Here is a 23405-nt window from a genome sequence, read left to right as displayed (position 1 = left end):
ACAATTATAATCAGTGACTGAGGACACTGAAGGTTCAAAGACTGAGCCCTACAGCCCGGGAACGGCCCAGGCATGACTTTGCCTTTTCCCCTTTATGTTCTTCTCCATAGCCATGCAATGCAGGCATTTATTTCCATTTTGCAGACAAGAAAGCTGAGGGTCAGAGGGAGTAAGTAAATTCTATCTAGCTAACATGGCAAAAAAAGAGCAAAGAAGGAATTTGGAGCCAGGACTATTGGAGTCCACATTGTTCTCTTTTCTCCAAATTCTAGAGAGTGAACCAAGGGATGATTACCATTAATGACAGAGGGGAAAGCTAAGGCCTCACCCTGGGCAGTAAGCTCTGAGTCTGAGCCATTTCCAGTTCTTCGGTATTTTTCTCCTGGTCCTGTGCGCGTGATGAAAAACTTCCCAGGTGCCCGTTGCTTGGGCTGTCTGTAGAGAAGACCCCAGAATTGGCTGGGCTATTCTTTTCCTCACTTGGGGTATTTCCACAAATACCTATGAAAACAAGCCAAGAAGTCAACAGCTTGGAAAGGCTGGCATTTCAGTGGCATCATGCTACATGGGGTACAGTATTTTCCTCCAATGACAGAGAGACCTTTTATAGCTGCTGGGAACGATGTCAGTTTAGCACCTCGGAAAGGATGATGCATTTAGAATAGAGGAAGGGAAGATTCTGAGTGTGATTTAAAAACCTAAGTAGAGGTTTGTGACCCAACTATGAAAATATGGGAGCAAATGGAGAGTTAATAATGCCAGCTCCACCTTATTAATTTATTGCCATGTGATGAGCAATACATAAACACACACATAAGCACACATATGTATACACACACACACACACACACATCTTTTCGACATATCCACCAGGATGGTGTTATCCCAGTTCAAATATGAGAAAGCAGAGTCAGAAGGATTAAGTAGCTTGCCCAGGATCCCACAGCAAGCATGTGGTGGTGCTCTTAAACTCAGCCTCTTCCAGAGATCCCGCTGAGCGTGCCTGTAATCACCATGTGATCCAAAGACCAACATGTTAGGTCTTTGGGGGAGGATTGGGTAATAACAAGATGGCGGACTCCTTGTGGGTGAAGGCTAGGCAACTAATTCGTATTTACCCCATGTCTGACCCTTGACCTGGCACAAAACAGGGGAAAGAACATGAGGTCAGGAATCAATAGACAAAATCTTGGGCAAGGTACTTAACATTTCTGGACCTCAAATTCCTTATTAGTTAAAATACAGATAGTATCAACAACCTTTTGGGGTTGGTAGGGCTTAGAAGTTATATATGTAGAGAGATCTTTCATATAGACAGAGAGAGATGAAGAGAAATTAGTTAAGTACATGGTAGAGCCTCAATAAATGTATTTATTATTTTTTTTAATGTTTATTTATTTATTTAGTTAATTAGTTAGTTATTGAGAGAAAAGGTGCAAGTGTGTGCAGGGGAAGGGCAGAAAGAGAAGGAGAGAAAGAATCCCAAGCCAGCTCCATACTGTCAACATGGAGCCTGACCCGGGGCTCGATCCCATGATGGTGAGATCATGATCTGAGCACAAATCAAGAGTCTGATGCTTAACCCACTGAGCCACCCAGGCGCCCCAATGTATTTTCTATTAACATGTTAATATTAGCTGCTTAACAAATAAATGTGGGAGGAAGGTATACTAGTCTGACTTTTTTTAGATCTGGATATATAAACACACAAGTAGGTTTACTTTTGATACAGACTCATTAGCACACAGGGAAGTACCCAAACTCACACATTGAATGAACTGTAATTTAATGAATTAGATTGGAAGTTATTCGAGCATAAAGGTATTCAGTAGGGAATGGTGGGGCCATTGTTCTTTAATGCCTTATCCCTAGCCATTTCATTCACAGATTCTACTGTCATTGTCCTTCTGGCAATGTTGTAAGCATCTATTCATTTTCTTCCACACACTCCATGAGAGATGAGGACAGGATTTATGATTGAAATAAAAAGTCAAGCTATACAATGTGAGCCTGCCTAATGGAAGTTCAAGCTAGGAGACCTTCTGCAGAAATTAAAAGTCAGTCTGTCATAGAGAGTGATGGCTCCCATGATGGGAACGTTATCTGTCTTGTCCTTGACCTTGGGTCCAGAGCGCCTGCCCCCAACAGCAGCCTAACCACAGACAAATGCACAGCAGTCAAGGGGTGCCTGGGTGGCTCAGTCGGTTGAGCATCCAACTTTTGATTTTGGCTCAGGTCATGATCTCAAGGTTTGTGGGATCAAGCCTCATGTTGGGTTCTGTGCTGACAGCATGGAGCTTGCTTAAGATTCTCTCTCTCTCTCTCTCTCTCAAAAAAAAATAAAAGAAAAGAAAAAAAAAGAAAGAAAACTTTAAAAAAATGCACAGCAGTGAAGCCTTGGCAGCTGTGTGAGGAACGCCAACTGTGGTAATACACACTTACCAACAGGTAACTGGGGCCCTAAGGTGGAAAGACATGTAATTCACAGGCATTATGGGAAGGCCGCTGTCCAAAATTCTAGTGTGAAACTGTGGTTTGAGCCTCACAGACTCTGGGGGCCAACTGCTGACACCTCCCATCCCAATAGCCAGCCTTGAACGACGCCGAACCGATCCCAGCCCAGCTGCATCGTTTCCTGACAAAAAAAAAGGATGCTTCGATTCCTCCTTTCTGTCCTAGTCCTGTGCCAAATGTGGAAGGGAATGAAAGGAAGGCTAAAATAGGATGTGAAGAACAGGGACAGTGCTGGGAAATCCAGCAGCCAGTGTGAACCGGGGCTGGTGTCTCACAAGTGCTGGGGCCGAGCCCCCAGGTCAGCTCCAAACACAGGGTAGAAAGCACATGGCTGATGCTCCAGCTTTGCTGCCGCCTCCCATCCCCTGTGGCTTCTGTCCAGCGACAGCTACCACACCTGGGAAAACCATCTGGCCACGGGGGTCAACGTGTGCAAGACTGAGAGAACGCACGTGCCTTTCACAGGGCAAGGCAAATGGGGTGCCTACGTTTAGGACCAAGAAAACGTTGGCTGGTGTGATGTGAAGCATTTCCGTACATAAGGGGAAACTGTCCAGAGAACCAGGAGTGTGAGAAAGAAATCCAGGAGCTGGGATTTGCGGGCAGTCTGCGGTTCAATTACAGGATCGTTCAACCGAAACGCAGTAGTGATTCCAGGTAACTGGGAGGGAAGGGAAAGTTAACATCCCTCCTTACTTCCACTCATCTCCCCAAACCTGCTCCAAAAAAATAGCATGTAATAATATTATTCTCTGATGTGGGAAATTGTTGCTCTCTCATACTTACCTAAGGGATAAATACAAGTGTCTCTTAAAAGAATTTGACTCTCTAGGTTGATCTCCAACATGCCAAGTCTTAGCCAGGTAAGACCAGTGCGCTTGCTATACGAGCTCACCTTCAAGAACAGCTCTCCAGTCTCCTCCCCAGTTGATTGCCATATCCAAGCCCCAGCTATGTAGAAACTCTGGAGCAGCCACTTTCCATAAGGACTTGAGTGACAAAAAGAATGTCCTCCCTGTCACGCAAGAAGAGTGAGCAGGAAAACACACAATGGCTGTATCGGTCACATCTGGTAAAGAACTGGATGGGGGAGACCACTCCCATTGGGCAGACCAAGCAAGAGTAGAGCCCATTCTGCCCAAAGAACTACAGAATTTAGTGCTTTGTGCCACAACATTGCCTCTCTGCAAGCCACCAGCATGAGAAAAGCAACACCAAACCTATGTAATCTCAAAGATCCAGTACCTCGTGGTGATAACAAACTCCTGCAAATGGGGGAGGTTCTCCGGCTTCTGAACACAGATGAAGACATACACACCTTTTGACTGAGAAATGGTTAATTCTATGCTCTCGGGAGAATTCTGAATCATTCTAACAGCCATGTCGAACGTGAAGCCCGCCAGACTGATGTGATTCAAGGCTAGAATCTGCCCTCCTGGAAAAATAGAGCATCTTAATAATACCATCAAGGAAAGAAAGAGACATTCCTTAAGGTAGTGTGTCTGGCAATTTAAAAAGACATACCTGGTTTGATCCTTTTAGCTTTTTCAGCTGGTCCCCCAGGTATAATAGAAGATATGAAGATGCCAGGGTCAACTTTGCCAACATCTTCTCCCTCATTGATGACAAAACCTATAATCCAATGGTATTTAATAAGATGATACTTAATGATTTTGCTGCCCAGAGAGGTTAGGTTATTTGCTTGAGATCACACAGCTACCAAGTGGCACTGCTTATATCTAAGTCCTCTGATTCTCAAACAGCTCCTTCTACTCTGCCGGACACATGGATAAAAGTTGACTGCTAAAGCACAGCTAAAGCTGGGAACACGACCCATCAATGGGCACTGAATTTTGCCCCAGTAGATTCAGAAATAGGAAAGAGATGTTTTTTTTAATTTGGGTGTACTGGAAACACAATGTTACATTAGTTTCAGGTGTACAACATAGTGATTCAACAAGTTTATACATTACACTATGTTCACAAGTGTAGCTATGATCTGTCCCCATACATCACTATTACAGTATCAAAGGAAAACTTTGACCCAGAAATTCCATTGTTTGTTAGGGACACTTAAAGGGAAGAAAAAGAAGTGATCACTGAAAAAGGCAAGTTGAGAGAGAGGCAGGAGAGGGGAGTAGAAAAGTCAAAAGGGAAAATGGCACAAGCCTCCCTTCTGCCCAGAGGGAGAGGCTGGGTCTCACCTACCAGAAGCCTTCTTACCAAAACCACGACGTGGATCCCGGCGCAGTGTCACATGCACGATTTCTCGTTCTGGCTCAGCTATAAAGCTCTTTCTCCTGTTACTTTGTGGCTCTAGAGGTGGAAACAAAGCCCCACGTTGTGCTTTTCCTCAAATTATCTGAGACCTAACACAAAAGGGGTAAACAGTGTTTTACAGACACACGTGCACAGGCGCACACAACACTGGGAATGGATCACTGAACACACACTTCTGATTACCATCACTGGGTCAACATGCTTGCTTCATAGAGCCTCACTGGGTCAGTACAGGCTCATGACGAGCAGAGACAAAAGTGGGGGTGGGGGGCATGGTACTTGTTTTCTATACAACTTCCTATAGCTAGTATTTTTCTGCATCGGTCTTGGGACAAGACAGAATTTGAGCAAAGATGTACTTGCAGGCAGTGAAAAGTCAAACTAAAGTTAGAGCACGGACATGGGACAGCAAAGCCTTCCCCTCCTGGGTCTCTAATAATCGGGGGTGACATAGTCCCATAGCTCAGCAAGGGTACCCTGGAGGGCTTCCCCCAGAGCCTGGGTCTTAGAGGGGACCCAAAGCAGAGCTCTGAGGTTGTTCTGGATGAGCTGGAGTCCTGGGGTGAAGCACTCCAATTCAGGCCACAGAGCACATGGGAAAATCCCCAAATGTGACCCACAGCTCAGAGCTGTCCACATCTCTCCTCCCCCCCCAGGGACCTTGGCAGACCCTGGCGGACAATTATGGTACAGAGCAGCACAGAAGGGACTGGGTGGCTCAGTCGGTTAAGCATCTGACTCTTGATTTCGGCTCAGGTCATGATCACAGGGTTGTGAGATTGAACCCCGCGTTGGGCTCCATCCTCGGTGTGAAGCCTGCTTAAGATTCATTCTCTCTCTCTCTCTCTCTCTCCCTTTCTCTCTCCCTCCCTCCCTCCCTCTCTCTCTCTCTCAAAAAAAAAAAAAAAAGAAAGAAAAAGTGCTGCTCAGTGGGATTCCCCAGGCTTAGGGGGAATTGTCAAGCCTAAATATCTTCTCTAGTTCTGGAATTATTTTGTCTTTACTTTCCCTAGGGTCCTCCCCAGAGGATGTATGACAGGGAGAATGCTGCCTACCCTGTCTATGTTTTCTGGTGATATTCAGAGTCGGGGAAGAGTTGTAGCTGAAACGGACGGTGCATTTCTGACCACAGCACTCCACAGAAGGTCTTCTTTGTTCAGGACCAGAGCGCTGAGAACCTTCACCAGCACTGACACATTTCAGACCCACATGCCCCCGGCCCAAGCCAAAGTGGGACTGCAAGGGCTCTTCCTGACCATAAGTCATTTTGACATTAATTGAAAAATCACAAAGACTGTGAATACGACTGGGAAGGCAGCGTGCAGTGGTGGCAAAAGCTTTAAAAGCAAGTGTCACGTGTAGGATTTCCTTTTTCCCAAACCTAGCCCACGCCCTGGCCCATACCCCTGTGCACGCTGGGAACAGGTGGCCCGGAGAGACGGTCACGAGTCGTCGGCTTCTGGATCAAAGAGATGGTCTCCAGCTGCTCCCGACCCATGCAGGGGCTGCAGGGAAAGGCCACAAGATGAGAAAAGATGACTCTAAGAGGCAGTTTCCTGGCATTTCTGAGTATGGTTCGTGGGGAAGGTAGCCGCATGCCTGGCCAGCCAGCAGACCCGCAGACACACCCCATCACGGGCTGACGTAGCTGTCAGGAGTGTACTAGAAAGAATAGCTTTGGGGTCTTTCTGACTCAGAGGGGACCCTAGAGTCACCTGGGCCCCCTATAAGCCTCCTACTGTCTCTCCTTTGTGTTGGATATGCGGCCCTTCCAAACCCCCGTTTTCTTAACCATATAATAGGAATAGTATTCTTATTTCCCACACTCGTGAAGTAATATCACACGTTTGGCTCCAAAACAAAGTAACGAGTATGAAGGGTCTTTTTTGTTGTTTACTTTTGTGTTTAGTCCAGCCCCCCCCCCCACTGTGATGGGCCCTGAGGGCTCCACGCAGTAACTCACCTGCCTGACCCTTGCAGGCTTTGGGTGGGCTACCCCCTAATCATACCAAGCTACGAACAAGAACTTCTCACGCAGGCTTTCAACTGGCCTTTGCTGAGCCAGCATTCTAGAGAACAAAGAATATCCTATGCCCTAGGGGAATAATGAATTCAGCGGTGACACTGCCCCACCCCCAGGGTCAGCTGTACATACGATAAGCTACCTTGAGCGATGAGCAAAGTAGAGAGTAAGAGGGAAAAGTAGATGCACAGCCACGGGGGCTCAGAGCCCTGGAAGAAGCCGGCGTGGGCCTCATCTGAAGAAAGGAAGGCCAGGAAGGCCAACCGTCTGAACAGATTTGGCCCTTCTTCCCCCAGACTGTCCCCAGCCTCAGTGAGCTCACAGCCGCCCCACTGCTTCAGGCAGCCAGACTAAGGCAGGGATGCGGGCGCAGGCAGCTTCCCACGGAGCCTCTGGCCTTTCCCTTGGATCAGTGATGCCAGGTGCTCTTGGCATGGAGCCTGGCACCGCTCTGTTCAGACAGGCCAGAGCTAGAAAGGGAAGGACAGGAGTGAAGGGGGAGAGGAGGCGGGTGCGGGGGCCAGGGGCAAGCACAGAACCATTCTTCAGAGATTAGGAATGAGGCCTCGCTCTGGCTTGGCTTCTGTTTGTACTGTGCATTTCAGCAGGTTCAACCCTAGTCGACTGGGCCCCCGCCAGGTGTCAGGCCCTGGGCTGGCAAGACACTGAGGGCAAAGGTGGATCAGAGGTGGGCTCCGCCTTCCGGGAGTCCCCAGCCCAGGGCAGAATGTAGAACAGGTGCCTTTCGCACCACGTGGAGCCCACCAAAGTGCCCAAGGAGAGGCACTGCACAGCGCTCCTGGGTTTACAGGAAGGACACTCCCAGGAGTCCTGGAGGGGCCAACAGAGGCTCTGAGGACAAGGTCACTGGGGAGAACCTTTGGAGAAAGGGAAGGACTTTCATGCCCCAGGTTTCTACGGCCTGCCTGATCCCGCCACACGTGCCACTGTTGTTTAAAAAGGATAAGGGGCTGGCACTTCCTGCCAGTCCCACAAGGACAAAACGCTGCATGATTCCATCCCTAGGAGGCAGCTAGAGTGGTCACAGGCATAGGGACGGAAAGTAGAATGGTGGCTCTCGGGAAGTCAGGGAGGGGGGGTGGGGATTGTGGGTTTGTGGCTAGAGCTTCAAGTCTGCAGGATGAAAACGGTGCTGGAGATCGTTCGCACAACAACGTGAGCGTGCTTAACACTGCTACTGAACCATACCCTTAAAAATGGTTCAGATGGCAAAATTTATGTCATGTGTATTTTACTGCAAACTTTAAAAAAAAAAATAAAAGAAGAAGACCATTTCCTGGAAGCCTCCACACGCTGGCCACAGAGCTGAGGAAAAAGCAGAGGTGCTACTGTTCTCTGGAAGTTCACTGTTTAACAAGCAGACAGGTAGATACATGTGGATGTCAGGGTAGAAGGGCATGAAGGGCATGGGCGGTTGCTCTTTTTTTTTTAATTTTTTTTAAATGTTTATTTATTTTTGAAGGAGAGAGAGAGAGAGAGAGAGAGAGAGAGAGAGAGCATGAGTGGGGGAGGGGCAGAGAGAGGGAGGGAGACACAGAATCTGAAGCAGGCTCCAGGCTCTGAGCTGTCAGCACAGAGCCCAACATGGGGCTTGAACTCATGAGCTGTGCGATCAGGACCTGAGCCAAAGTCAACCGACTGAGCCATCCAGACGCCACAAGGGCGGCTGCTCTTAAAGGAGCCAGTGACATCAAGGAGCCACCCCTTTGCAGGGACAGTCAGGAAAGTTTTCACAGGAAAGGTGATGTCAAATGGGGAGCCGGCTTCTCAGGGGAGGAGGGTGAGGCAGGGGTGGTGTGTCAGGGTTGATGCCCCCACTGACATCTCCATTCTAAGGCGTGCTGAGCAAACAACTCGGGAATGGCGCCGGGATTGGGGTCCCCCCTCGCCTGTGTGAATGCCGGCATGCAGTGCCACCCTTCCTGTCCCGGCTCCAGCGACCAAGACACAAGCTCCAGGCTGCAGGCCAACAGCACAGCCTGCTCCTGCCCACACAGGCCCCTGGGCTTGTCACGTCTGTGAGTGCCACGAGGCGGGGACTGTGTCTATCCTGCTCATATTGCATCCTCCGCCAGTAGCCCGGGGCTGGCACACAGCAGGTGCTCAACCAATTTTTCCAGCAAGCCTAACTCGGGCCTTTACTCAAGGAATCCTCCCCTCCCTCTCCCTGTGCGCAAACCTACCAGCCATCACGACCTGGTGTCACATGCCCCATGCGGCCTTCTCCAGCCCCCTCATTTGGAAATAACCACATATGTTTAACCCATTCTATCCCTCTAGGGGGTGTTCCTACCATGTCCTCTAGAGACAAGGAGAAGGGACCCCCTGTTAGGACACTGACCACAGACCCAGCCCACGTTCAGTGCTTTCCAGCATGGTCTAATTCCCACAGCCATCCAGGGGGTGGGTGTGTTATCACCATGGACAAATGAGGAAGCGGAGGGAGTCATTAAATAACTTGCTCAAAATCATACAGCAATAGATGGCTGAGCAGGCAGCAAGACGCTGAGCTGGCTCCAGAGCCCCGTCTGAGGGGCCCCCGGCTGAGCCATCTTTGCACCAGCCACAGTAGAAATGCTGAGCATCTCATTCATGCCACGGAGACAGACAGAGCCAGATGGACGTCCGCTCTCGGCCCACCTCAGACTCTGGCCACGGCAGCGGTGAGCAGTCCCACGGGAGCTCAGGCTCGGCTCGTGCTGACGACGTCCAGTGTGGTCCTCCTTCTGCCCTAGACATTGTCGTACATCTCGGCTGCCCTCTGCCCCCGCTATCCCCCACTTGCCTGAAAGCACGGGGGAATTCGTGCCTCCCACGGACAACGTTCCAGCAGAGGGGGTAGGAGCCAGTCCGGAAGTGTCCGCCTGCCTGTCCTTCAGACAGACAATTCTGGGAGGCCTTCTGTACACTTCTTATTGGGAAACAGCCCTGGATGCCCACACCAGCTACTCCGATGGCAGTGCCCTCCTTGGTTCGATTTCCCCCTCCTGTCTCACCCTGCTCACTCCTGGTTCCTGGCACCATCTCCACAAACCACTGCATTCAGCCATTGTCTACGGCTGTGCTTCTGGGGCCTTCCAGATGGCCAAGGACTCCGTTTCCCTTTGCACGTAAGGGCTGCTAGTAACCTCCAAAGCGAGTTGCCAAGATCTCTGAACGTTGGGCATTTGTGAACTAAGATGGAAGTAGTAGCAGGGTTTGCTGAGGACTCTCACCCGGCTTTCTCTGGAGTAGGCTGGCTGCCATGGAGTGCTGTGAGGCCCTACTGTTCGAGCCCGTGGGCAGATCGCCGGAAGCCCCTCATCCTCGGGAAGGATCCTTTGCAATCAACACATTCTCGAGGTGGCCTTGAGTCAATCATAGCTTCTTCTGGCTTTTAAAATGTTGTAAAGCACTATTAATTTAAATGCCAGAGTAAAAACGGCCACAAATTCTTTGACACTCCTGCATCAAGAGGTGAAGTCTGTTTGTCCTACCCTTGAATCTGTGCTGACCTGTGACTGCTTTGACCAAAAGAGTATTTCAGAAGCAACACTGTGTCGGCTCCAGGCCCAGCCTTTAGGAAGACTGCCAGCCTCCCCTTGACCTGTTGGAGTCCTGAGCCGCCATGGAAAAGCCTGGCTACCTGGCTGGAGGCACCATGTGCGGGGGGGGGGGGGGGGGGGGGGGGGGGAGCGAGGGGGGGACCTGAGACCAGATAGGGAGTAAGAGGTGCCCAACAGAGCTCACCTTCCCAGCCATCCCTACCAAAGGGCCACACGTGTAAGTGAAGTCATCTTGGAGCCTCCAGACCAGTCCTGCTGAGTACTGTCCTGCTGAGTGCTGTTGTTAAGTGACCCCAGCCAATACTACATGAAGCAGAAGAATCACCCAGCTGAAGCCTGCCTGAATTTCCATCCCAGAAAACTGGGAAACAGAATAACAAAATGGCTGATGTTTTAAGCCACTGTGCTTTAGAGGAGTCTGTTACGCAGCACTAGGTACACTAACAGTCGTGCTCGGTCATTGCTGATTTTGTTTGAGGTGCACGGTGATGCATATCTGCATCAACAGAATTTGGGGCATGAATCTAAGAATTACATATATATGTATTTATATGGAAAAGAATTATAGATAGATAGGTAGGTACATACATACATTGCAGTTCGGATGAATTATCCGTACCCTCTTGCTGAAGCAAATGTATAACTCATTCCAGAAAAACACCTCCTCCAGAAAACCTCCATTGGTCATGTGCTGCCTGTGAATCCAAGCTATTTATATAACTTGCCATGTAAGTGTAATCCAACTTCGAGGCTGTTTCTACATTTACGGATCCATGTGTTATAATGTAAATTTGTGTTTAGAAGCTCATTATTTTCAGTTACAAATCAAATGACAAGCAATCCATCAGTAGAGAGACAGCGTAGTATAAAGGTTAGGAGCGTGGACGCCAGGGCCAGATGGGCTCAAAGCCCGAACTCTCCATTTTGTCCCCTGTACACCTGGAAGAACCACAGAAACCTCTTCGCAGGGTGGTGAGGGTAAAATCAGTTGATGTGTGCAAGTGCTTAGAACAGTACTTGGCTCATGATAAGGCCAAACAGGCTAATGACAACTTGTTTATTTTGTCCTCTTCGATTTTGTACCATCACCTAGTTCTTTCTCCACCAGAACAACATAGAGCAGCCCAGGGGGATGGTGTGTCCCCCCTGTAGACATTAGCATAGACTTTGCCCAGAGCCCGCCTTCACGAAATCTCCATGGAACTGGCTGATAGTTGAGTGAGCATATACTCCCCTTAGATATCTGACATCTTTTAAGTAACTTCTTCAGGTACAGAGTGCCCTGGAGGGCCAAGTACAAGGTGGCGTGGACTTAGAGAACGGATGTGTTAAACCCACCTGCCTCGGATCCCCCGTGCCGCAGTCTCCTTGCTGGTTTCCAAAGTGAAGTTATCCAGAGACAAGCGCCGCAGGCCCCCTGCAGTGGCTTCCGGCCCGGGTGCGGGTGTGAACAGCGCGTTTTCCGAGTCCGACAGCCGCTGAATCCAAGTGAGAGGCTGAGACTGGGCCAGGTGTGCAAGACTCGTATTGGCCATTTGCACACACTTATCATGGTCTGAAACTTGGAAGAAAAAGATAAACAACATAAACACACGCAAGCATGACCCTCGATCTATCACTCTCAGGGCAACAACACATCACAGACCCCGGTTTCTATTGTTGCTTTTCTTTCTCCACAATTCATCCTCAGGCTGACTCACGGGGTCCTTGCAGTTAGCCAAGCCTTCCTAATTAGCACTCACTAGTGAAAGCGACCTTGGAAACACAGCAAGGGTAAGAGGACTCTCTCCCTCTCCCTGCAGCTGACAAGCCCCCAGCCAAGGGTCTGATGGGTGTTAACACTCAGGGCGATGTCACAAATGTCAGCAGAGCCTTGTGTAACATCTGCTGTCGCATCCCCTCTGCTCAGTGCCTTTACAAAACTGTCCTCCCAAATGTAACAAGTGGGTCTTCAAATTACCTGGGCTCTAAAACCAGGCTCTGGCCCCTGGATTACAGTCTTTAATCTGTACGCAGTTTAGTTTCCCTGGTAATATTTAAGATCCAATATTCTTAAATATGAATACGTATCAGGTGTATTGAGCCTCCCAGCCTCAAACTTCCCTTTCTCCTTCATGTGGAAGGATGTAATAAATGGCTCTGATGAATCCCCTGACTCGAGACCATGCATGTAAGTGACTCTTACCACTTCACTATTCATGTCATTCATAAGAAATTGAGATTTGATTGATAGAGTTCTTAAATTAACTAGGCTTTATAAAGCCAAGTTTGTATTTTGAAAAAGGAAAATGATGACTATATTCGGGCCATCTGCTCCCTGCTAAAACGGGGAAGGAAAAAAATGCTTGGGCACATGGCGCCTGTGTGGCTGCAGTTTTCTCTGTCTGCATATACGCGTATCTAAAGCACGGTGAAGTGCTTCCACTTTGAGGGTGTCCGTGAGCATCGATTTTTCTCAGGCAGAACCCCCTTTGCTACACTCGCGTCTGGTTCCTTGCCAGGGCTGTGCCCCCTGAACAAGGTAGCCTTTTACAAATATTTCTTGAGAACTTTCTGTGTCCGAGACGTTTAGTACTATTACTCACCCACAGTGGGCAAGAAAGAACAAAGGACTATAGTCAAGTTAAATATGACCTGCAGCTTTTGCACAAGTCGTATAGTATCTTCCTCCAGAGCCTGGGCCCATTCAGACACGAGGCAACAACAACAGTAACATCAACACCAACAACTCACATATGCTGAATGCTTATTATGTGACAGGGACAGTGGTGAACATGTTCGCTATATGGCCTTATTTAAACTCCACAATAACCCTGTCGGGTAGATATTATTATACCCATTTTATAGAGGAGGAAATTGAGGCTAAGAGAGAGCTAATGATTTGCTCAAGGTCTCAGGGCTTGTAAGTGGTAAGGCAGGACCTACACTCAAGTCAGCTGACTCCACAGTCTGTACTAGAAATGGAGGTACCCAGGACACAGAGACAAAGGCAGCAGCATGGGGATGTATCCGAGACATGCTCAGCCTTCTGATCACCAGGGCCCAAAGGGACAGTGATCTCAGGCTTAATTATGCACGTGAGATAACTTCATGTGTTCAGCAGCCTGCAAGACAACATGCAGTGTAGCCAGAGAGCAAAGAGAAGGACTCAGGGCAAGACATAAGTGAAGGTTCAGGCCAGGCTGGGAAGAGTCTGACATGCCATCCTAAGTCTGGGCTTTTCCCTGCAGACAGTAGAAAGCCCCTGCAAATTTTCAGCATGAAAGAACACAATCATATTGGTGCTTTTAAAAGGTCACTTTGAAGGCCAAGAGCAAGACAAATTAGACGGACATGATGGCCAGCAGTGAGCCCAGTTGAGAGCACTTGGGGACAGGTGGGATGTGATGAGAGGATGAGGGTTCAGACCCCCTCCCCCACCCACTTTCTTGCAGAGTGAGTGGGTGGTCTCAATTGAACAAGACAAAGATCATGGTGGAGAGAGTTGTATGGGAGGATGAGATCAATCATGGACACGCTAAGTTTGAAGGCCATATGGGGCCGTTAGATAGATGGACGTGGCCAGTTCCTAGCTGGATGCGATCACTGAAAATGGTGTCTGCAGACAGAGTTTCTAACGTGGAGAAATATTTTTAAAGGCAAAGAAAAATTGTCTAATTTTTCCAAAGAAGACATACAAATGGCCAACAGGCAAATGAAAAGGTGTTCAACATCACTCAAGAGAAATGCAAATCAAAACCACAATAAGATGTCGCACCTGTCTGAATGGCTACTACCGAGAAGACAAGAGACAACAAGTGTTGGTGAGGATGTGGAACAAAGGGAACCCTGGTGCCCTGTCGGTGGGAATGTAAACTGGTGCGACCACTATGGAAAACAGTGTGGAGGCTTCTCAAAAAATTAAAAATAGAGCTACCGTATGATCCAGCAATCCCCGCTTCTAGGCATGCACCTGAAGGAAATCAAGACACTACATTGAAGAGATACGTGTACCCCGTGTTCACTGAAGCGTTATATACAATAATCAAGACATGGAAACAACCCAAGTGTCCATCAACAAAAGAACGGAAGAAGCAATGTGTGTATATGTATTTTTATATATGATATATTTTATATATGATATATTTTACATAATGTGTGTATATATACCTCATATATGATATTTATACATCATATATATGATATTTTTTAGCCATCAAAAAGAAGGAAATCCTGCCATTTGAGACAACATGGATGGACTCTAAGGGTATTATTCTAAGTGGAATAAGTCAGACAGAGAAAAACACATATTGTATACTCTCATTTATATGCAGAATCTAAAAAGCTGAACCAGCAGAAGCAGAAAGGAGAATGGTAGTTGCCAGGACCTGGGGGCGGGGGGTGGTAAGGGAGATTAAGGGAGATGGGGAAATGTTGGACAGAGAGTACACACTCCCAGCTATAAGATGAATAAGTTCTGGGGATCTAGTACATAGCATGGTAATTATAGTTAACAATACTCTATTATATCTTTGGAAGTTGTTAAGACAGGAGCTCTTTTTTTTTAATTTTTTTTTTAATGTTTATTTATTTTTGAGACAGAGAGAGACAGAGCATGAATGGGGGAGGGTCAGAGAGAGAGGGAGACACAGAATCGGAAGCAGGCTCCAGGCTCTGAGCTGTCAGCACAGAGCCCGACGCGGGGCTTGAACCCACAGACCGTGAGATCATGACCTGAGCCGAAGTCAGACGCTTAACCAACTGAGCCACCCAGGCGCCCCAAGACAGGAGCTCTTAAACGTTATCACCACACACACACAAAATGTAATTAGGGGAAGGGATGGAGGTTTTAAGTACGTTATTGTGGCAATCATTTGGCAATATATAGGTGTTCAAACAATCATATTTTACACTTTAAACTTACATATTTATGTCAATAATAATGCAGTAAAAGAAAAAATACAAGAGAATAGCATCACCTCAACCCAGCCCAACAAAGAAAAATTGCCTGAAATAATCCTTTTAATGCAAATGTTAGATTCCTGAAAACTCTTAGGATGGTAGTATTTGCAGTTTGAGAGAATAATATATTATGAGCAAAATAAGCCTACAAGGTCTAGTTTCGCAAGGGAGCCTGTGGGTCTGTATAAATATTTTACATTCAGTGGTATTAGGCAGTAAAAGCAATATTGATGATGTTTCACGCTGTATCTCAGCAACAGCAGGTAAAATATAATTAATTTACATTCATTATCTCCAGCTCCCCGCAAACATCCTAAAACTGCCACTCTGTGATCTCAGTGAAATATTTATAGCTTATTTTGGTTTGCTGCTAATATACCCCCTTTGTTTTCTATGTTTCGTTCTGCATCAAAACACTCAGTGATTTCGTTTCCTGGTTGATGCCGTGTCCCAGGACCACAGAACCCAGCGTTCACAGTCCCCACATGAACTGGCTAGCACTGAACAAAATCCCCACAAGCAGAAGCTGCTATTACTTCCCACACGGAGCCATGAACATGAGACATGGACCTAGAAACCCCATACATACTAGCCCAAGAGATGCCGGTGTGCTCACCTGAGGACACCAAGGCTCAGAGAAGGCAAGTGAGCTGCCCAAAGTCACACAGCTAGTAAATGTCACTGCCCTGAGTCTACTGGGCTGCAGGGGCCACATTCCAAGCCAGGGATTCTCAAATTTTTATGTGTATCCAAATCACCTGGGTTCTTTGTCAAGTGCAGACTTATTCAGTAGATCCATATGGTGCCTGAGATTCTGGATCACTAGCAAGCTCCCTGATGATGTGCATGAAGAGACCACTGGATGAATATGAAGGCTGAAACGACTATATTATATTGTTCCCTTTCCTAAGTAAAGAACAAATAATGCTTAGAGATCAATAGCAAATGTGATAAATCCAACACGCAAAGCCAAACTTCTCTAGTCCGAAAGTCCCTGTTCTGGCAGGTTATGAAAGGCTGTACTGCAGAGTGAAATGCACAAGCACTAGGCTAGGGAGCCACAGGTTCAAACCTCAGCCCTGGCACCCAGCTGGCATGTCACTTAACTGCTCCATGCTTCAATTTGCTTCCCCCAGTAATGCTGGTGCCTGCCTCATTCAGCTGCCAGACAATTGGGGTTTAAGGAAACAGTGTATTACAAGCATAAATGAGATAATTCATGGAAGGGCTTAGCATACTGCCTGGGAAAGTACTAATAACAGTAACAAATGGTTCCCTAGCACTTCCTAAATATTCAGTAAATATGAACTAGTCTTTTGTGATGTGTGGCCTCATTTTCACTAATAGTCTCTTTCCTAATTAAAGCAATAATACATGTGCATTGTTAAAGTTTGGTGACTATTGAAAAACACACAAAAGGGGAAATAATCATGCCTGTGTGCCTGACTCACAAAGGGAATAACAAGCCCACAAAGGTACTTTGGTGCAGTTCATTTCCATATTCTTCCTTTCTCATTTTATAACACATTAACACCGACCAAATTACTATCCTGGTGTCTATGCCCGTGCTATCCAATACAGTAGGCACATGTGGCCATTTAGGTTTAAACGTAAGTTAGTTAAAATTACATAAAATAGAAAATTTAGTTCCTCAGTTCTATTTGCCACCTTTCAAGTGCTCAGGAGGTACAAACTGGTAGTGCCCCCCATAAAGAACGGTGTAGATAGCCCATCATTGCAGAGAGCTCTACCCACGCCAAGATACGGCTTCGTGTTTTGCTCTCCCTCATTGAGCACCACATTATGTACATTTTCACGTGTCATCAGTCTCCAAAACTGACTCTAATGTCTAACTTATAGACATGTGTTGTGATTTATTTCGCTAGTCGTCCGTGTTTGGGGACTTAGCTTGCTTCCAAATGGTCACTATCACAAATAACATTCCAGTGAACACCCATGAGCCCATAAACAACTGTGTGTTTCCATATTTATCACCTTTGGATACATATTTGTCAACAAGCAAAATTGCAGGGCTAGTGGACATGCACTTTTTTTTTAAAGGCTTTTGATATATGTTCCCAATTGCACTTCAGAAAGATGGTATCCATTTACCCCACCCACCACCATGTTACTTATTTCAGCATTTACCAAAGAAAAACAAAACGTATTTCATTTTAAGATGGTATTTCTTGAGTTGTTAGAGACATCTAAAACTTTGTGGAGGTTTCTGGGTCAACTCTATACATTTATACAAATTATTTTATGAAACAACAAACTTTCCGACCTGGAGGTTGAGAATATAGTGTCTACTCACCAGCTGCAACTGGCAGGAAGCTCATCTGGGCATTAAATCCATGCTGGGCAGAGCAGAGTCCCAGTAAATATTTACAGGTCTTGGCTGAATCAGTGACAAACGTGTGCTTTTTCCCAGTGATGCCACTTGTGATGGTGAACTTCTTTCGCTGAAGGAAGCAAACACGGACATGAATGTATTGGTCATTTTGACCATCCTTGAAGCACAAGTGTCCAGAGAGTTATCAAATGCTGGAGCCCTCCGTTCAATATCAATGTACTAGGCATCCAGAAGTGTGCGACAGGTACTGTCTGTCTGACCATGGCCCAATATGTTTTCTTAGATTAAAGAAAATCCCTTTTTTTTTCTTCATTCACAAAGCAAATGTTTGTTTATCGGGTCATGGCTATCTGCCAGGAAGTACGCTAAAATAAAATACGAAATGAGCCAGGCACACACGTGGCCCTCGGCAAGGAGTGAACATAATCCCCCGTGTGCATTTTGAAAGGCCATTAAGTTACCTACAGTTTTCATTGCACAAACTCCCAGAAGGTGCAGACAAAATTTCAGCTGGTAGGGTTAGAGAAAAGATAAGATCGCTGTATGTATCCTCGTATTACTTACTGTATGGACAAGGCTCTGTTCTAAGTGCTTTCTGGGTATTGATTCACTTCATCCTCAAGGCCACAGAATGAGGGAGGTCATACCATTATCCTCATTCTACAGATGAGGAAACACACCGAGAGTCCTCAGAATGCAGCAGGAATTGAAGCCACATCACCAAGAAATCCTTCTCCTCATTTATACCTTCAGGGCCCATATACAAGGTGATAATATTGTTCAGCTCAGTGGGAGAAACTGGAGAGGATTGTCTACATGGGATTATCTATATGGAGCTTTGTGGAAAAGATCCATAACTATTTTCAATGCACGATGTTAATAAAAACAATCGAATACAAAGTAAATAGAGATGATGTTAAGTATGGATTTAAATATAACTTCTAAATAAAATCTCTAGTCTATGGGGCACCTGGGTGGCTCAGTCAGTTAAGCGTCTGACTGAGGTTTCAGCTCAGGTCACAATCTCATGGTTTGTGGGTTCGAGCCCCACATCAGGCTCTGCACTGACAGTGCAGAGCCTGCTTGGGATTCTCTCCCTCTCTTTCTCTGCTGCCCCCACCCCACTCTATCTCAAAAATAAATAAGTAAACTTTAAAAAATTTAATAAAATCTCTAGATATTCTAGGTATTTCAGTAAGAACTTTGAGCTTGCTCTTAGAAAGTTAACTTTATAAATACAGGGCTTATGCTTGAAAGGGTTCCCTGAAACTCCTGATCCTGGTTAATGCTAATCCCTTTTAATTCATAGTAGTTAGCATTTCCAAGAAGCTCCATCCACACTGTCAAGTATTAACAAAAGGCAGATAATTATTCGTTACTTTTCCTCTGAGAAACTTTTTTGCCCATAACCTAATTTTAAAAATCTGAGCATTTTCTGAATATTCTTTCACTGTATTGACACACGTAATGTTGAACCTCCTTATACTAATGTGAGTGGACTTGGAATCCAATCGAACTATACCATATCTAGTATTTTTTTAATAATGTATTTTCGCAAACACTCAGACGCTTCCCTAACATCCTTGATAATTTTTTCTTAATATTCCAATTATAATGATGCCTGAACTCCAGCAGTCGAATATTTGCTTTTCCAAACTTGAGTATTTGCTTGGAATCCATCCCTTTGGTCAGTACATGTTGATATGCTCTCATATAGTCTTGACAATGTTACATTAAGTGCACCCAAGTATTAAAAAAAATTTAGATAAGTATTGTCATTTTGTAAAAATCTAATACCTACTCCTTGACAAATCTGAAAAGAGAATCATCCACATCCACACACACACGTTTCTTTCAACTCATAAACTCTTGGCAAAACTCTCCTTTTAGACACTAATGCTTTAAGGTATTACACACCACAAAGAGTGGAATTTCCTGTCAGAAAGCTGCAAACAATCTTGACTTTAGTAGTCTGGATTTTTTTTTTTCCATGTTGATAACGTCATTTAATGAGACACGCACATCCGCGAGCAAACTTTCACACAGGCGAGCTGCTCTGTGAACAAGGTGACGTAAAACTTGAATCTCAGAGTTTTCCGTACAAACAAGAAAAACGTATTTACACCCCTGTCGTTGCACCACAAACACACTCGGTGCTTCCATAACATCACGTTCACTTCAAAGCATTGTTTTACCATTTTGCCATTGGAGCTAATGGAGGGGCTCTGGCCAAGTCTTCACGTGTTCTTGCAAAGCGTGGAAAGCGAGCTTTGAAATGTTCAGAGCCAGAGGCCAGTCTGACAGAAATCTTCAGTTGTAAGAAATGAAAAACTGTAGTTTAATTCTTAAATTTTTTTTTCAACATTTATTTATTTTTGGGACAGAGAGAGACAGAGCATGAACAGGGGAGGGGCAGAGAGAGAGGGAGACACAGAATCGGAAACAGGCTCCAGGCTCTGAGCCATCAGCCCAGAGCCCGACGCAGGGCTCGAACTCACGGACCGCGAGATCGTGACCTGGCTGAAGTCGGACGCTTAACCGACTGCGCCACCCAGGCGCCCCCGTAGTTTAATTCTTAAAAACACCCCTATCAACTGGCATTTCCATCCGATCAGGGATATGCTTTATAACTGTATATACTGCACTCTCAATACATCACACGATATTTTTCCTTTATGGATAGGAATCACATGAAATAGAATTTACTAGATTCCCTTCACTTGTTGCACAGAAGCCCACAGCGGCACTGCAAAGAGCAAGTGCATCTCTGTGCAAAGCTGCCTGTTTTATGCATCTTACCAATAATAAAAATAACTTTCAGCCAGCCATGCTAGAAGAAAGTCTGAATTATATTTCTATTGCCTCTAGAGAAAATACTACAGAAGTGCCATGACATGGAAACATAATCAGAGCACATGCCACCAACATTTGAAAGAAGAAAGAAATTATAGCTCATCAGGGAGTTCATTAATAAAAGTAGTACTTTTTGGCTTCATAGTTTTGCAGTATTTGTTCACTTTTTTAAATTCACAAGCTTTGGTGATTTCTTTTCTCACTCTAAATGAATATTCACTTTCATTTCATAGTTTGTACTCAGAACTTCATTTTCTTTTTTCTTTTTTTTTTAATGTTTATTTTCCTTTTTTGAGAGAGAGAAAGAGAGAGAGCATAAGCATGACTGGGGGAGGGTCAGAGAGCGAGAGGGAGAGAGAGAATCCCAAGTCCCCAACACGGGGCTCAAACCCACAAACTGTGAGAGATGACCTGAGCTGAAACCAAGAATCAGACCCTTAACCAACTGAGTCACCTAGGAACCCAAAAAGGACACACTACATACAGAGAACAACATTTTCTTTTTTAAGGAGAGAGAGAGAGAGAGAGAGAGAGAGAGAGAGAGACTCCCAAGTAGGCTCCACCCTCAGCACGGAGTCAACTAAGGGTTCCATCTCACAACCTGAGACCATGACCTGAGCCAAAATCAAGAGTTGGAGGCTCAACTGACTGAGCCACTGTATTCTTTTTCTTAAAGAGAGCCCTACAAAGCCTGTATCCTCTCCTGCCCTCGTGCATTTCTCTTCAAGCATTTTAACTACTGCTAATCATCGAGAACAGTTGCTAACTCAGGGAGGTTCATCATTCTACAACCAACACTTTCTCAACTGAATAACCTGAATTGATGTTGTCTCTGTCACAGACAGGCTGCCAACACACCTATAAATCACAGTCTTCGAAAATGACATCTTTTTCTATCTCGATTGCTACTTCCCTGCAGGCTGGAAAGATGAATGGTCTGCAATTATTTGAAGTATCTTGGCTTCTGCTATTAGGCAAATTTCAAACCAGCTGCTGGAGCTCACTCCTGTATTGTTCATAGAGTTCCCCGTTTTCTGTGCAAGATGCCTAATTTGTGGCAAGCAATTGGTGACATTATTTCATGGGATGACTTTGCCACAAAAAAGACATTCATGCTGAGGAAGAGGATGATCACCAGGGCATGGAAATCCTAATTAGTGGCAAGGTTGTTTTGTTTTGTTTTGCTTTGCTTTGTTTTATTATTTTAAGCTACTAAGTTTGTCTTGTAAGCCTGATGACTTTCCAGCTTTAATCAAGAAATTGTCCCTGGCCATGGGAAAATGAGTATCTATAAACATTAAAACAACTTAAATATAAAGCATTTACTTAAAGGGATTGTTCAACTTTATAATGTCAAATTTCTACTTTTCAAAATTATATTTTAGGTTATCTGCCTTTTTACAGATGTTTTAAAACAAATTTCTTTGAAAATTTTTAATTAACCATGACCTAAAGAAAATAAGAAGCAATGCAATAGTATAGAATTAATTTAATCATTAAAATTCCCCAAATAATCTTTCAATTGAATTAAAGTAAGTCGAATCATTAAAATTATTTTAAAAATTAAAAATATAAATGTTGTTTACTTTTAGATATGGTCAAAAATATTTGGGAAAAAGTCAATTTCCTGATAGTGTATTATAAGCCACTTTAATGAACTCAAATTCTGTTCAGGTATTACTTTTAGATATAAGCTTTTTTTCTAAAGACAATTTTTTTTCAGACAGAGAAAGAGCGCATGCACACGCATGCACATGCAAGTGGGGAGGGGCAGAGGGGGAGAGGGAGAGAGAGAGGGGATCTTAAGCAGGATCCACACTCCGCACAGAGTCCTATGCGGGGCTCCATTCCATGACCCTGGGATCACAACCTGAGCTGAAATCAAGAGTCATATAGATGCTCAACCAACAGAGCCACCCAGGTGTCCCAAGACAAACAATAATTTATCATTAAATACTATCAAGAGTGGTATTTGAACAAAATGTTATCTTCAATGGCCAAGATGGAAGAAACAATTAGGTTCCACTTAGGAAAAGCTAACATCAGATTGCTGATTATTAAAACAGCAATCTAATCAGTAGGAAAATTCTTAAAACCCTAAAAGAAAATTAAATGGAAAGAAAAAGCTAATTTTTTGCATGGGCCAAAAGACAAAGAACTTCACCTTTGATAACGAAATCATCGCTAAAGTAATGGCATACTGGCTTCAGTGACCCACAGGACAGGCAGGTAGATTAGGGACCAGAACACTCTCATGTGGGGACACACATAATGCTTTGGGTGGCAGATTTACTGTAACTAAATTCAGGAAGTATATAAATACTCATGCAAATGGCGTTGAAATACAGTTTCAAACATTATACATTTAACAGGGATTTTTTGTTTCTAAAAAAAGATGCTCTTCAATTTTCAATGGGTATCAAAGGTTTGCAGTCCCCAGTGTCCTGTAGCACACCTGTAGTTCACAGGAGACAGGCCAGATGCCTCAGCATGCTGCGAGCACGGGAAAATTTGAAACACAAGGGAAATGTTTCAAAACCTTGCAGATTTCACCCCGCCTACAGCAGACTCTCCCCTCCCATCTCCCACCACCAACCTTGCTCTCAACATCAGTGGATTCCCCAAATTAAGAGATCTCTACACAGAGGAAAGGCGTAGTAGCTCTTTTGGCTGATGGCTGATGGGGATATAGAGGGACTGGGCAAGACATGGTGGGGAGAAATAGCCCCCTGAGAACTCTCCAGGCCCCCGGTAGGCTTCTTCCAAATATGCCACAGTACCTCGGAGTACTGGTTAGTACTGGTTAGACAGGCTGTGAGCTTATCTGGTCAGAAGATGATCACAGGACCCCACTGCTCCTTTAAAGGGCCAACAG

The 23405-nt window shown here is 45.3% G+C and overlaps 1 protein-coding gene across 2 annotated transcripts in view; it reads right to left on the bottom strand.

Moving 5' to 3' along the window:
- The window catches only part of FRMPD2 (FERM and PDZ domain containing 2), a 101270-nt gene that overhangs the window by 29361 nt on the left and 48504 nt on the right, over positions 1-23405 (bottom strand). For both annotated transcript variants that reach the window (XM_030335233.1, XM_030335238.1), the window contains exons 15-21: positions 17639-17786; positions 11722-11944; positions 6199-6299; positions 4738-4830; positions 4039-4146; positions 3833-3949; positions 329-501 (exon numbers count right to left, since the gene is read on the bottom strand). In XM_030335233.1, coding sequence (XP_030191093.1) covers positions 329-501; positions 3833-3949; positions 4039-4146; positions 4738-4830; positions 6199-6299; positions 11722-11944; positions 17639-17786 — 963 coding nt within the window. The remainder of the gene's footprint in view (positions 1-328; positions 502-3832; positions 3950-4038; positions 4147-4737; positions 4831-6198; positions 6300-11721; positions 11945-17638; positions 17787-23405) is intronic.

Source organism: Lynx canadensis, chromosome D2 (assembly GCF_007474595.2).
Source record: "Lynx canadensis isolate LIC74 chromosome D2, mLynCan4.pri.v2, whole genome shotgun sequence".
Classification (NCBI taxonomy): Eukaryota; Metazoa; Chordata; class Mammalia; order Carnivora; family Felidae; genus Lynx; species Lynx canadensis.
This window is presented reverse-complemented; position numbering and strand designations above follow the sequence as displayed.